The 15,703-nt window shown below is 40.0% G+C and overlaps 1 protein-coding gene across 21 annotated transcripts in view; it reads left to right on the top strand.

The window, feature by feature from the left end:
* Positions 1–15,703, top strand: part of LOC117236706 (MAP7 domain-containing protein 1-like) — a 173,044-nt gene that overhangs the window by 104,675 nt on the left and 52,666 nt on the right. For 9 of the 21 annotated variants that reach the window (XM_033499876.1, XM_033499881.1, XM_033499882.1 and 6 more), the window contains exons 2-3: positions 1,233–1,801; positions 2,648–2,910. The exons of the other annotated variants lie outside the window; for them this stretch is intronic. In XM_033499876.1, the coding sequence (XP_033355767.1) occupies positions 1,503–1,801; positions 2,648–2,910 (562 nt within the window). In that variant the 5' untranslated portion in view covers positions 1,233–1,502. The remainder of the gene's footprint in view (positions 1–1,232; positions 1,802–2,647; positions 2,911–15,703) is intronic. 21 annotated transcript variants of the gene reach the window in all.

Below are 15,703 nucleotides of genomic sequence, written 5' to 3' on the forward strand. Positions count from 1 at the left end.
GATTCGTGTCAGAATGGAATATTTAATATTGCACGAGGATCGTTATCGGATTATCAAAACTCTTCCAGGCTTATAATATATGATTTTATCAGAAAATAGAATTTAAACAGCAAGAGCGCTTTTTCTAGTAAAACCAATACCGTTTTTCCATCATCAAACGCTTTCCCCTTTTCATAATATTTGTATTGGACGATCGAGCGTTCTTTCGAATACCGGCGCTTCAATCAGCTTTGTTTGCGTTGACACAACCACTATCACCAGTAGCGAACACCAAATACCGCAAACATTACAGTAGCAGTTGTACAGTTACGAAGTCTTGACGTCTGAAGAAAGGCAATCGAATCACCATTGACCAATATTTTCACGATGGCGTTGAATTAATAGCGGAAGGTTATAGCGAACGCTGGGCGTAATGCAAACGAGTCGATGCACTTTCGTGCAGGATGGCAGGCCGCGTGCTCTGTTTCAGCTTTCACGATATGCCGTTTTCCGTGCTGTCGTGGTCGAAAGTCGCCAGTAAATTTTCCAACGGTTGGCAGTTGGCCAGACATTTTTATTACGGCATACGCCTCACGGAATGTTTCCTGGTCTTCGTCGCTAACTAACGCCATTTCCTGGACGTATCGTTTCCACCCTTAGCGTTGCTAGCCGCTCCTTACACCGATAGCGCACGCTCGTCCCGTGCTTTATGGAAACGACCCAAACTTCTCGATCAGTTTCTCCCTCTAGCTCATTCCACCCTTATATTCTCGTAAACGCGTTTACATCGAAGTTACGTGTGGCCGCTGCGGCGGTACACGTCGGTTACGAGGGATTTGTAGGCCGCGCTCGTGAGCGTGCAAATCGGTCTACGTGTAAAGTTTTTATCCAGAACTATCTTCGTGCACGTTGTTCGCGATGGTGCTCCGCCGTTCCACCCTACGCGAGGACGAGCTTCCTCCTCGACCGTTGTAACCGCAGCGTTTAATTATTTCAAGCTGGCTGCTCCTTGGAGATAATGTTTCTTGATTTTACCAAAGTACACGGTGAAATTCGAGCTGTATTTCTCTTACTACATACATATGAAATGTAGGGGTTGGATAGCGTGCATCTGCCGTGGGAATTTTAAATTTCAAGATAAGCCTGTCAGGATGGTAACTGGTCGCTCGAGCATAAGATCCCCGTAGTCGACCACGCATACATATTTCCTTCCTCTGCGTTTATTTCGTTTAATTTAAACGTTGAAACAATAGCTGTAGACGGGGGTCGGGTAACGATGTAGTATCGAGCGATTCTTGCGACGGTGGAACCGCGGGCTACGGGTTCCCTAGAAGCAGACGACGAGGATGTCGACGTTGGAAGCACGTGGCCAGGATTGGTGAAACGTATCCGACGAATACGCCAAGCACCGAGTTGAACGTGCGAGTTCGAGTGCGTTCGAACTTGGTGAACGAGGGAACAGAGGAGGAAGTTAAAGAAGAAGAAGGGTGGTCCGTAAGGGCCACGGCCATGGGGGAGGCAGTATGTTCTCCGAGCTGTGCAGGGAGACTTTGCGGAAGGCAGCCGTGTGCTACAGTTCTGGTCGTGCAGGAAGTTCATCACCATCACCACCAACGTCTCCGCCGCCATCTCCCGCCAAAGAAGCAAAGACTACTGCCAACGTTGACCTGGCAAATGTCCGTGACGCCTGCCACGAAGCCAGAGATTCAGGGACCAGCGGAAGAAGATCACCGCAGCAGCCGTCGTCGTCAGCAACGTGCACTACGGAGTTCCGTGACTTCACAGGAAGGAGATCGCCCACCGCTTCAGGCGACTCCAGGGAGTACGTTTACAACCGTCGCGAAATGCTTGCCTCTCTGGTATACGATCGCACGTCGCGTTGCTTTTGATCTCGGCTCGTTTCATATTCTTATCTGTTTGTACAGATTGAATGACATGATAATCTAAAGAGGGATGAAGTCAAATGTCAAATGTTTATAAAGCACGTAAGCTTAAATGTCAATTGTCCGTGAATCAAGAAAATATGCAAAGGTATGCACAATTTGTTTGAGAAGTAAGGGAATTGCGAATATATTACGTCGAATATTGATCATATTTGTAAAAATTGTTCGTTTTATTCATCGTTAACGGTTAACCAATCATCGCCTTAATCTTTAATTTTATATGGTAAAAATTGTATATGGTATATAAAATACGCTAATTAATATATTCGTGTTATCTTGTTAAACGATCTCAGAACGAACACTAATCAATAATCGAAGGGATATAAATTTCATTCCTTCTCAAACAGACCGTGCGTATACATCTAAATAGAATATCACAGTGCATAAAGTGGATATAAAATAGTGCCGAACCAGACACAGTCCAAATCTACTTATTTCCTTTCCATCCGCAATGACGCAGTTCCTCAATGCGGACGATAATCTTTACGCTTATTGAAATCTTTCCATAAAAATTCAATGTTTTTCAAGCCAATCAAAGAATATCGTCGAGATCGAGCCACGTGGGGAATCGTACCGGAAATTCGATCGTTCCTACGAGGCCCGGGGGTTCGCGATTTCCGCGCGGCTAATTTAAGTTCCCGTCGAGATCGAAAGTTCGTTAACGATCGAATTGGCCGTCTGGCGAATGAAAGCGCGTAAACGTATTCCCGTCACGGAATCCCCAGGAAGCGTTCAACGGTGTCCGGCGATTTCGGGAAAAGATTGGGCTGCCCCGAAGCGAAGGACGGGAAGCGAGGTTCGGTTACGGCAGACACGAGGGACGGACGATCAGTGTCCCCAGAAAAGGGACGACAGTGGGAAGACAACAGGGGATCAAGCGGAGGATACGAGTATGGCCGACCAGACTCGAGACTCGGTAGACAATCCCCTGGATCTCCAGGATCGTCGCCCGAACCAGAGGACAACTCCTCAACTTCTGGCGACGAAGGTATTGTTTCTCTTTGTCGTTGATGTTTCCTTGCTAGCGTGCCATAGCACGTGCTACAAATAGAGCATTTATTTTTATGGAGAATAGATCGATATGAGAATAGTAGAAAAGCGTCTATGTTGGATTTTTCATTGTTTATACATCCTCGTTCACAAGTATTAAGACGCCTGCTGGTTTCGTACAGAACCCGATAACTGAACCAAATTGTTATAATTAATCAGCTAATATTTCGTATTTCGAATTTGTAGAATTTCGTATTCTGTACAAAATATAAGGCGTAAAATTGTGAAGGTTATTTGCAACAATTTCAGATGAGAATAATCAATTAACAATCATACGTTGGTGTTATCGTAACTTCCTGGTCTAAAATAGCCGAAAATATCTCAGATGAACTAAACAACCCGAACTTTATATCTGACATATGGAATCAGTCAGTGAATAAGGATATATAAAACTCGATAGAACATCTAATTACTATATTAATATAAATATATATATATTTACAAATCGAATAGTATAAATATCAAAATTGACTAAGACAATGGTCGAAGGATACGGCGTTTAATTAATTATCAAACTAAACAGATGACACTTGACACTGATGGCACTGATTGATCGAACGATTAAATCTAAATTCGTAAAATCTAATTCTTAAAATCGTGACCTACGACGCTAATTTTCAATCCATCATTTACGGAATGAAAATTGGGATGTACCTGAAATTATTTATAAAGCGATGTTACGTAAGTGGTATATGGTCTACAGTCTGAACAATGTGTGTTTATAAAATTTAGCCAGCATAATTGATAGGATCGTTAATGGCTTTAAGCAAAAACGAAAGTAGTTATGTGGGACAACTTGTCCGTCGTATTCGTCGTCGATACACGATAATTAACGGAGGAAATCGAGTTTGCCAAGCCAGTGGCCATCGTGATAGCTCCATCCAGGCAAATTAGCAGCGCAAGGACACGCGAATTGAGTTTTCGAAGTTTGTCCGGAACATATTCGCCATTTTTCTAGATATTTTTCCAAAGCTCGTTTGCAGTGGATGATAAATATTAGCAAACTTCGATTGGTAAAAAAAAATAAAGTTAAAGGAAATCACAGCATCCGCGAGAGTTCTCTCAGCTTCGTTTATCTTGTTCGTGTATTCGTCGCGGCACGAGTACTCGCACTTTAAAAAACTTGACTATCGCACGTTCAGAGAGCAAATATTCACTAAGTTTACGTACGTTCGCAGTCTTTTTTGAATTCTCGAAATTGTAGGCGGGCGCGTGAACAATTCACCAGCCTTTTTACTGCGCTAACGCGATTTTCGTTTCCCAGAACTAACTTTCCACGAGGGTTGTATGGAAGCTTTTATGGCATCAAGCAAACGCTTTCAATACGATTAAATGTTGAAAGGCGCGTGAGGTATTTAAATTTCTAAATTCCCAACTTTAAAAAATTTCAAATATTTTAATATGCAGAACATTAAATAATTAGATTTCCCTAGTTTCTAAATGTCACAATTTTCTAGTATTTAAATATTCCAACGTTAAGAATATTTGATTTTCCAGATTTTTAAATAAATCAAATATTGAAAGTTTTCAATTTTAAATGTCTTACGATTGGACTCGAATAAGAAGCTTTCCACTTATCGTATCGTCTAATCACAGATATACTTTTCATATGACATCGTTAAATGTATCACTGAGCAACTTTAGCGATCTCTTTAAATCATCTGTCGCCGATCTAACGATCCTTCAAATCCAAAGGTAGATTACGAACAATTAACTCACAGTCAGCTCGACTTCTTGTCGTCTGCGGTATCTCTGTGAGAAATTCGTTTGTGAAAGAAGAGCGCGATTTACCGCTACGGCAAACCAGCCGGAAGTTCCTTTCCCGCGACGCTTTCTTTGTCAGACTTCAAACGACTTTCCGCCTTTTTATCGAGCTACTCGTCGACGATCTTCTTTGCCGCGAAAATTTGTCCCGTTCCGGAAAGCGAAGGCGAAGAATTTCGTTCGATAAAATTCAGCTGATTGTGAGATACTCGGTGACTGACCCGCACAAAACAAATGAATCCCATTATCGAGTCTCTTTCATTTGTACTTTGCGTACTCTGCCATGGATGTTTATACGAACGTGTTCAGTAAGCAAACTTACATTGGCGTCTTAAATAATTTTTCGTATTTTCATTTTTCTGGGAACGAACGAAAGTTAAAGGCACACTTTCGCAAATTTCACTTCGTTTAATGCTTTGAAGTTTCCAGTGAAACTCGATACTTTCCTTCATATGATTTTGCATACACTGCATTACGTTCGCGATGGATTCAATGCTGTATGGTAACAAATATTCGTATGATTTTTCTGTTTTATAAAATTTAACATAAGTACAGTATCGGTCAGAAGCATTTCGACATCTATCCGTTACATGTATTGGAAACCTATAAGAAATTTTAGTTCATTTTGTATAATATAGAGAGAGAAGAAGTAACAGCAAAATATATATATGCGAGGAGTATTCATAATAATTTATATTGAATATATACAGTGGTATAATAATTCTCCCCGAAGAATTACTCGTATCGATTATTCAGGATCACATTAATCAAGCAGATAAAAACTAAATTACTATATATCAAATGTCTTTATGACAAATAATATGCCTGCTCACGCGCTATTTAAAAAAAGAAAAAGAAACAATTTCAGAGTAAAATCGGCACGATACGTATAACCTAAAAATACCTATCGACTCGAATCTACATCGCATTGGTTGTCAGCAACCGTGTTAAAAGTAGATATACCAAAGCGTTAGGAAATCCCAGGCCGTAAAATAACAGATCGCGGAATACCCTTTCGCTCGTTTCTTCGAAACTTTTCCCTCGACTAACTAAATCTAAAACAATTTCTCGATGTTCGTTCAATGCGTCGGTGCAACTAATCAACTCTGGAGTCGTATCTGTATCGCAAACGTTCACGTAATCCCGAAACAAATCACTTTTGATGTGACGTTCTATTCGATCAGGTCGGATAGGACAGGAATTGGGCCGCGATTCAACTTCTCGCCGTTTGAGAGTCGAAATTTTGCCACGCCGTCCGATATTTGTTTGGCCCAATTCGCTTCCTTTCTTTCTTTCTTTCTTTTTCTTTTTTTTTTTTTTTTTTGCCAAACGCTTGGCGAGTCTCGCCAGTAGCAATGCATAATAACGAATGAAACACGATGTTTCGATGTCTTCCGTTGTAATTCGAGCTGACGCAACTTCTTTTCGTTTCTGAACGAGACTGTTGGCTCGTTGCATCGAACGATTTCGATCCTGGCCGTCGAGAAAGCTCGCGAATATATGCGATGCGCTGGTCGGCAATGCCTTCGAGCGCAAGAGACGAGCTGTCTAGAATTCACCGAGATATTCGAGAGTACGAGGAGCTCCGCGTCGACAAACAATTTTTTATCAACGCCCGACGTGTTCTCCTATCGATTTTGGCTCGTAATCTCGACAAGGATTATGCGGAAGTGAGCGATACCCGTGTGGTGAGGGAAATCAATAATATCGTTGGACGATGATGCGCCAAAGGTAGAACGATAACGCTCCGTAATTGTCCTGTACTAATTCATACTTGTGAAGACTGTCCATTAAATGTACAGGAATGTTTACGATCACCGAAGCGTTACAAAAAGAAATCTCAGATCTAATGAACTTATAGCATTCAACAGGGAAGTGACAAATATTTGACCAATGGAAACTTTGAAGTAAATCTGCTTGGTATTATATCAAATCGAGTTTTTTCGAAAACTTATTCCACTGTATTTATATTATATTTCCTGCAAAACTTTATACTTGAAGTCGAATTACTTCATAACTGTATCACCATATTGTTCATGGCGCGCAACAATATCCGAGTCCTTGTTCGCTCTTCGCAGTCTTCCGACAACTCTGACGCATAATCTCCGACGGATTACGGAGGAAACATCGAAGATAAACGCGAATCTGAAATCGGAATTGGCACGGAACCGCGACAAAACCGTTTCGACGGTCGATGCTCGCCTTTGATCGGCGTAATTGTTTTGAAAGCAAGTAGTAACGAAACGTAGAAGCTAAAGCTTGTTGATGGAATAGGATGTTCTCTCGTGTCTCGCTTGAACGTCGTTACACGCTGGGATATCGTGTACTTACGCAGGGAAATAGAGAGAGGCAAATAAAAGATATGGACAAGGAGGAAGTGAGAGAACGGGGTTACAGAAGCCTGTGAATTATGGGCGTTAGCAGGTCGGCTTGATAATGCGGTCTCGCAATGCGGTACAGTCGTTTCCTACGATTTGCGTTGTTTAACGAACTTGCGTTCCGCTTGCTTCCCTTCATCGATCGAAGATTCATCATAATCCTACAACGAGAAAGTACGTTAGAACGTTAATGCTCCTCCAACGTGGCAACGTCCACGAGAAGCCTCTTCAACTTGGAGATCTTGTTTGCGATCGCGGCGAACCAGTTCCGGACTTACGTCGAGCTCTTGCTCTATCTTTGGTATGTAAATGCAGATTACGCATCTGATGAATATTTATGGGATATATGTCGGCGATTCACGTGCAAGTGGTTTTTTCTTACGGTGTACTCCCTCGGAGTTGAAGAGTTTGTAAATACATAGTTGAATAGTCTAAGGGTGTAGCCTAAGGGGTGGTTGGATGTTGTTCGTGGGAGTTTTCGTTCCTCCGTCGAAGTAGTAATTTCAGCGTCGTGCTTTTGTATCGATGATAACACGAACAATCGGTGGTAATTGATTAAAAGGTAAATTTTAATTACGTTGCAACGCCACGAAATTAATATCGATCGCGGCAGGTTCGTGGTCATAGAAACTAGCCGATTAAAATTATAATATCCCCGATTTTCCTGGCTCAGCTACGCCGCTTACCCTCATTTTGCCCAAACAATTTCCAGCATCCGATTCCGGCTCTTTATTCTCAGTTTACCGTTGTCGAAGTTTCGTTGCCGTTAGAATTTAGGATCCGTGGGTATCGCGTGGAGGAGGAAACTTTCCGCACTTTCATAGACTTGTCGAGAATTCTATCGAAGTTTCCATGTCACGAAAGGGATTGCGATGAATTGTTTGGTCGCAGCACGTGGAAACGTTCCCCGTGGAAGCTGCCGGAAACGTGTTTGCGCGTTGTCTTCCGTGCCGTGTTTACGTAAGTTCAGACCGCTCGGCTCCTCTTCGAAACGGATTGTCGCGAAAAACGTGAAAGAAAAAAGGAATATTATACGGAAAAGTAGAACACCCGATAAACGTAGAGGATACCCTTGCTCGCTCGTTTGCACGAGGATCATCATCTATATTTCTCTCGTGATTTTCTTCGCGAGGATCATCATCTCTATTTCTCTCGTGATTTTCTTCGCGAGGATCATCATCTCTATTTCTCTCCGGTGATTTTCTCCCTCGCTTTTCGAAAGGAGAATAAGTCCATAGAAAATCACAACGCGCTTCATCCTGGCAAACACGTCAACATCGATATCCGTGGCGGCGTTATCGATACTGGTTTTTAATTGCATCCCACTCGTGTAATCCTAGATTAATTGCCCTAATCACGTGCGATGAGCTTGAGCGGAGCACACGAGGCAAACGGAAATTTCAGTATCATATAATATATCGTAGCTTTACGATCCTGCTACTAGAAGGAAACTTTTTTTGCTATTTTCTGAGGAATTATGATATGAAATATTCTTCTATCTGTATAAAATAAATACGAAAGATATCATTTTAATAAACAAATAATATATATAATAACTTTTAACAATTATCATCAAGGCAAATCGTTTCATCGTGGTAAATTTTTGTTGTTATTTTAAAAATGAATAAAGTCAAATGGAATTAAGTGTCTTATTATTGTTTAATATCAGATAAAAAATTGAAATGTCATCGTAGGAAATTTCAACCGTGTTAGCCTTTAAGGTATAACAGGGTGGTTAAATCGGACGTTCATTCTCTGTTATACAAAAACAATAGTTACTCTTCTTGGCACTCGTATCGTCCCTTTTCGACGTGGCTATGCTGCTGACTAGCTGTGGTACGAATATATATTGTTCGTACATAGCAAGATGGTTAATGGAAGAAATGTAGGTCTGATTGATTTATGATGCAATAGGACAACCTTCCGTGACATATTCCTAAAAATAGGGTACTCGTATTTCTCGTTGCTGACCGAGATGCAAGTCTGTTATCTACATCTACAGATCAGAGAAAGAGCGAACAAAGTATCGTCTGATCGAGCAGAAGTTTCTACTTTTGTTCGACAGAAGTTGAAGCCAAAAAGTGGAAGGCACAAAGATCTGCGCGATATTTTCGACTGTCGATTGACCGATTGTAGTATGAGACTTCTATTCTCACAGTTAATAATCAACGCTATATAATACACTATATAAGATCATAATTACTCGAATAACATCAATGAATAATTCCATTTAGAACACATACAATTTCTCACCAATAATACCGGAAGTAGTGTTCCAGTAAAGCCTGCATGTGTTAACAGTAGCAAAGAACCCTACTTAGCTCTTATTTTATTGACTAGAAGTTACGTATGGTATGAAACATATATTAGACGCTATTTTTGCTTAGTTAAACAGTACGTATCTTATCGCTGCACCGTCTCAAAATGGCTGATAATCAGAATGATACTCGAGACTCTACGTAATTCAGTTGATGGGCCGTATCGATGATCGAAACAAATGTCAGGTCCCTCGAGAAGGACGAAAGTAGCAATTTCTCGGGGATCATTTGAAGGGTGGTTTCAGTGATGGGACGTAATAAGTCGGTAGTCGGTGTCGATAGGAATCGCTGACTTCGGTCTGGCTCCTTCGAGCGGGGCAAGTCCTCACGATTGAAGAGGGAAGCCTTTTCTTCCTCTGCCGCGCGATACTACAGCAGCCGAAAGTGCCGAAGTTACCTCGCGGCTTGCCAACTTGGAACACTTCAGACCCTCTTCACCGCTTTGCTTTCGTATACGCGATTTCTCTCTAACCCTTTTGCTCGACTCGTGCTCCATCTCGCGCATTTCTTCCCTCAGAGTCGAGGCAATTTCGCAAGGACCGTACTCTTGCTCGGAATAACGAACAAGAAAATACCTACGTATACGTAAGCTTCCGGCGAAATTCTGTCGCGCCTTATCTGTCTCCGCGATAAATTTCCGCGCCAACTCCGAAAATGATTTGTGGCTCGTATATAATTCATGTAAGAAGTTATGCATATATATGGGCTGTCGTGTATCTGGCGGAACAGTCAGGTATAGCGTGACTGTACGTGAAGAAATGTAAAATGCAATTTTTTCGTTCATCCTCAGGACGATATTTCTCGACTAGATAAGATATTGAATTAAAAAATTTGCCGAATTCGATTACATGTTCGAGCTCTATTTTCTCAAAAACGGAAGTCTTAAACAAACAAGAATTTTACCGTGTATTTTTCTATCTTTTCTCACGTGTAGAATAATCTTCGATCAATTGTTATCGAATTATACATGCACGTGTGTTCAACGAGTTTTCAAACTCGATTTTCTCAAACACAGAGTCTTGTCCGAAGAAACTTCATCCCATATTTCTGATTCATGTTTTCGGTAAAACCATCTCGCCTCTAAACCAAACACCGGAAGAACGCTCTTAATTTCTTAATGCTTGTACATACCTGAATCTTCTATTCACTTGTTGTCTGTTGAATTGTTTTTTGATTCCTGTCTTTTCTTTGTTTCGTTGCAGGTGAGTATTCCACAATATGGATAAGGAGGCCCGTTTAATTCTGAAAAACGAAGAATCCAGCCAACGAGTGCACATAAGTATAACAGAGGTTGAGAAAAAGTAAATTAGAAGTACGTCGAACGTTGGAGAAATTCCATTTACGTGGCTAATCACGAGCCAAGGGTGGCTCTTACGTTTTTCGTCGAGACCACTTTGCGTTTTCGCTTTTTTCCTGCTTTTCTACCACTACTATTGTACCAAATTAAAAGACCTAGGCTTTCTCGTGCCGAAGCCAATTCGTAGCAGGCTTCTCGAGCCTTATTCGAAAACGCGGAGACACGGCCTCGTCTGTAGGCTATCCGCGCTTTCCTCGGCATTTTTCATGAAAATAGAGTCCATTGTTCGCGCGGTGATCGTCCGTGGACGAATAGCTTCGTTCTGGTAATTGGAGCAGACCTGGCACGGAGTACCAATTAAACTTATATCTAGCGATGTCTTTGTTGTCGTCGGTTGAATGCGGTCGCGTGCCTAAATTCCTAGCTAAATGAGTTTGCCGGCCATTGATTCGGTAACGATGTCGCGGTGAAAATTCCCTCGCTCGTATTTCGATAAACGACGAAATCGTGGTAGCTTGATCGGATCAAGGAAGAATATTATCCTGTTAACCGAAGAAGACGAGATAACTCGTCGTTCGTATCGTGTTCGTCTTTTCGGGAATGAATTTATTCTGATCGGACATTTTTTTAATGGAATTTTATTAATATTATTAAATTTCCTTCTATAAAAATATATATAGAAGAGAATTCTATACGATATGTATAGAAGAAAGAAATTAGACTTGTAACTTGCCAATTGTAAATTTATATTTATACTTGGTAAATTTTTGTGTAAAAGAGGCTGGGAAAGATAAATGGACAACGGAGCGAGATATAGGAAATAGTGGTAACAAATGAAATACTTAAAAACACAAAAAGGAGTCTTAAAAATCAAAGAAATCGTGGTTTTCTCGTAAATCAAATCTAGCTTTAATTACTTCCATTCGATTGCCAATTTCTTAGACATAGGAATAAATGATATCGTATTTACATTTACATGGACTGAAGCCATTCTGAAGCCAACTGAAATTGATTTGTCTCGACGAATTTTTAATTTCGTAATCATAAAAGTTTCTAATTAAGGGGCGAACGGTTTATCGTATTATGTGATATAATACACCTTGTTATTTCAAGATAGATAAAAATTAAGATTTATAACGATACCGACGGAGGCGAAATGGAATTTTTTTCCAGTTATAAAATGTCTATCTTTCCTTGGAGGAAAACTTATTGGCTTTATCGCGGAGAAAGTGTCACTTTCGTAGCTGTTAAGCGAGGCGTGGAATTTTCATTACGCTCTCTATACTTGGTAGTTTCGCGTTTCATTCGCCAAGATTTTCCCGGCGAATTCTCCTTGTTACGTAGTCTTTATATAACCGGCGTTTCTCCACGCGGCACGCGCGATAAATACATTCTTAATCAGCGTTTCGTAAACACCGTGCTGAGAGTGAAGTTCTCGTCTCGGAATAACAGGCTCATCGGACTCGTTTCGAATGCTAATTAACCGTAGCAAATTCTAACGAACGATCCGTTTTATAAACCGAGTTAAGAACATGGCTCTAAAGACGTCGCACGAACTTACCTACGAGGAAGCAGATCGCTTCCTTGTTTCCCCTCGTTTCTATCATCGAGTTCGCTTCTTGCTTCGACGGCAGATTTGATAGAAATGGAAGTACGGCGAAACGATGCTGTAGATTGATCATCGCGAGATTATTATAAAGTTATCTCGATGGAGGATCATCTTCGAACATTTCTCTGTATATCGTAGCGAATCGCAGAACGTCCTTCCAATATCGCAGTAGCAAAGTATAAATACAGGAGGATTTCAAAGTTATCTCTATTACGAGGTTATTCTGTTACGATCAATTCTTCGTATTCTTTGTTCTCGTTTGTTCTTTTTTCGTCGCTATTATGCAGTGACTACAAAAGGTATTGACACACCAATGTATTTATTATAGCATTTACATGCCAATAAATTAGTTCAAGTTATATTAAATTTCGTATTATTTAACAACAACGTTTACTCGACCACAAAAATTTGATGCTATGAGAATGAAATGCCAGGTTTGATAAAAATAAAAACGCTTGATTGGAAAATAAGGATATATGCAAATACTTTTTGTAACTATTGCACATCTGTCTGTCTGCTGTCTACACTTTTTGCATAATTGGATTTTAGTGCGTTTCTTTCACGATTTTCTATACATGTATGGTCACATCTGGAGATTGTAGGTAATCAAATTGAATCAGTTTCCGTTCTAAATCCTGGTAAACACTAATTGCAAATATATGCACGGATTTCACAAAATACGAGCACATGGTGTAGCAGGAAGGTGAACCGAGTGGTTTCTCTCATGGCTGCTTTCTGATCGATCGATGGAGGATGCATTTCGTTGATAGTTTCTTTTGCTCGGTTGGTTGCATTTACGTTACGTTATCGCTTTTTCCTTTCTTCTCGCACTCGTTCTCGCAGTCGAAGTCGTTTAAAAATTGCACCACGTGAAAAGCTTTTACCATAATTATTGCATTGTCCGACAAGGTTTATTGTTAATTCTGTCGTAGCCACGACCAATGGTTTTCGTTCTCCGTCATGCACTTTTTATTATTTTCCCTGTTACACGTTTCATTGTTCTAATACTCTCAAGTAGGAAGGTTCTTTCCACCGAAACAAAATAATTACGCAACGTTTCTGAAAGCGTTTATTAAGCCGTTTTCATTTACAAAGATCTTGTGTTCTAAATACGTTTGCCTTTTATTTCCTTTCAGACTTCTCGCGTTTCATAAAAAACAAAGATATCAAATTCTTTCAAACTCGGTGTTGTATGCATACGTAACACTGTACACTCGTAAGTTATTGATTATCTGAACAATAAATGTATTTATTTTCGGTAAAAGTACTTCCAATACGATAATACGTTGACTTTATAAAACCGCTCGAAAAGATATGTTTCTATTGATAATAAATAAAATAATTTTTATACAGAGTATAGGGAGAGAATACAGTAAGTCACATGCTTTATGTTTTAGGGAAAGACAATGTTTAAATTCAGCACGTTGTTCATCGATCTCGTTTTCCCAGAATTGTCTCCCTATTTGGTTTTCAGACTAAAAGTAGTGCGTTTTTTCACCCTCTTCATGGTTTTACAAATATTTTATAAATACGTATCGACGTTAAAATATTGGAAATATTAAAATATTGTTTCTTAATAGTTATACCTCTATTTGATTTATAAAACTTCGTTAATCTATCAGTTACATTGAAAGACCTACATCTTCGAGCTCAACAGGTTCTTTCCATTTTCTACACCTTTTTCATCGCAAAGTAACAGAATCAGAAGTCATCAAAAATCAATGAAAGGATCAGTATTTTCCTTTCCTATTTTATCAAACCAGTCGTTTTCGGAATAAAGGTGTTTTTCGCACTCGTTTTCCTTTCACTTGTTAATTTTAAATTATCGATATAGTCAACAAAGTTATTCCACGGTGTTTTAATTAAATTCGACTAGGGACACGAGGGTGCATGTGTTTCTCGATACGTGCCTAACATTTCTCGTGAATCGCGTTCACGGAGGCTCTCGTGGCTCCCTCGAGGCAGTCCCGACGACGACGACGACGACGAGAGTGCTCGTTGCGCTGACATGGTGGAAACGCAATGAAAATGCTCGACAGTTAAGAAACGCAGACATCAACGATGTCCTACGTGAGAACGCGCCGTTGACCGACAGACTGTGCAAGAAGAGGGTCTGAATTGAGTGGCGAACATGTTGTTTGACGAAGAACGGTCTGGCAAAGAGGCAAATGCGGAAAATATTTGGAGCATCCGAGTAACGTCGTAGTAGAGGGTTGGAGATGATCCATGAGATTCATTTGATACAGAGGAACTCTCTTTATGAATGGAACGCTTCATTTTTTATTAACGCTAGAGTTATTAAATCCATAAAAATGGTAGGATACAGATTTTCTGTTCTTGCAATTAGTACACTAAAAACATGCAAGTGCTTTCGACAAAAATAACGTTGACATTTATTGAAACAGAAATGCAATTACATTTGTATATATCTACTTATTTACGTGTGTACAGTGCACAGCAGTGAGCATATGAATAGAGAAATACTCGAAAATTCAGGCAATTGTATTATGAAAAATCGCATTGTTATTGTTTGGAGAAAAAATTCTTTTAATAAAATAGCAGGAAATCTTTATATGACATCGAATTTCCTTAATAATTATCAAATACTCAATTGAATAAAAATTTGGAAGCAACTCTATATTTACAATGTTTCAAAGTACACGGAATATATTTTTAAATGCTTTTACAAAGAAAAATAGGCCTGAAAATTTTCACAATGCGATTAATTGAATTTACAAGCGAGCATTTGTCTATTTGTACATTCACCACTGTACATATTACAAATAGGTAATTGTACTGTTAAGGCTGTTCGTGAAGGAGGAAATACGGTACTTTCTCGACTACTTGTTTCTTTAATTTACGCATTTGTCTCTGAATGGTATACAGTTTGGCGTTGTTAATTACTGATCCTAGCAACGAAGTTTCCGTGTATTTATTACCGGCAACTTTGTCCTGGTTAGAGCGTCGTAAGCTCGCAGAACTAAGTTGTAAACCGCCACAGCTTTTTATTTATATCGCGTTATGTTTAAACTGACAGACCAATGTACGATCGCGTGAGGGGCTGTTAATAAATTTTCAACGACGTCAAACTGCCATTATGGAATATATAAAATGCACGGGGGCTGACTAATGGAAAAGATGTCTACAGGCAATTAACGTATTTCCACAGGGATTTAGCTGATCCATTTAATGGTCGAGTAAGACTCGTTTTATGCCAAATTGTAGCAATCCTGTAAACGAGATCGTCGAAAAAAAAAAAACGGTGTCAGCCGTAAATTTCGTGCGAGATCCGTTTCTTAAAGATAATTCTAATGAGGAATTAAGGCGAAACGATACACGCGTAAATTCTCGAAGCAACTGCCTCG

Source organism: Bombus vosnesenskii, unplaced genomic scaffold (genome assembly GCF_011952255.1).
Source record: "Bombus vosnesenskii isolate JDL3184/JDL3185 unplaced genomic scaffold, Bvos_JDL3184-5_v1.1 scf7180000013352, whole genome shotgun sequence".
Classification (NCBI taxonomy): domain Eukaryota; kingdom Metazoa; phylum Arthropoda; class Insecta; order Hymenoptera; family Apidae; genus Bombus; species Bombus vosnesenskii.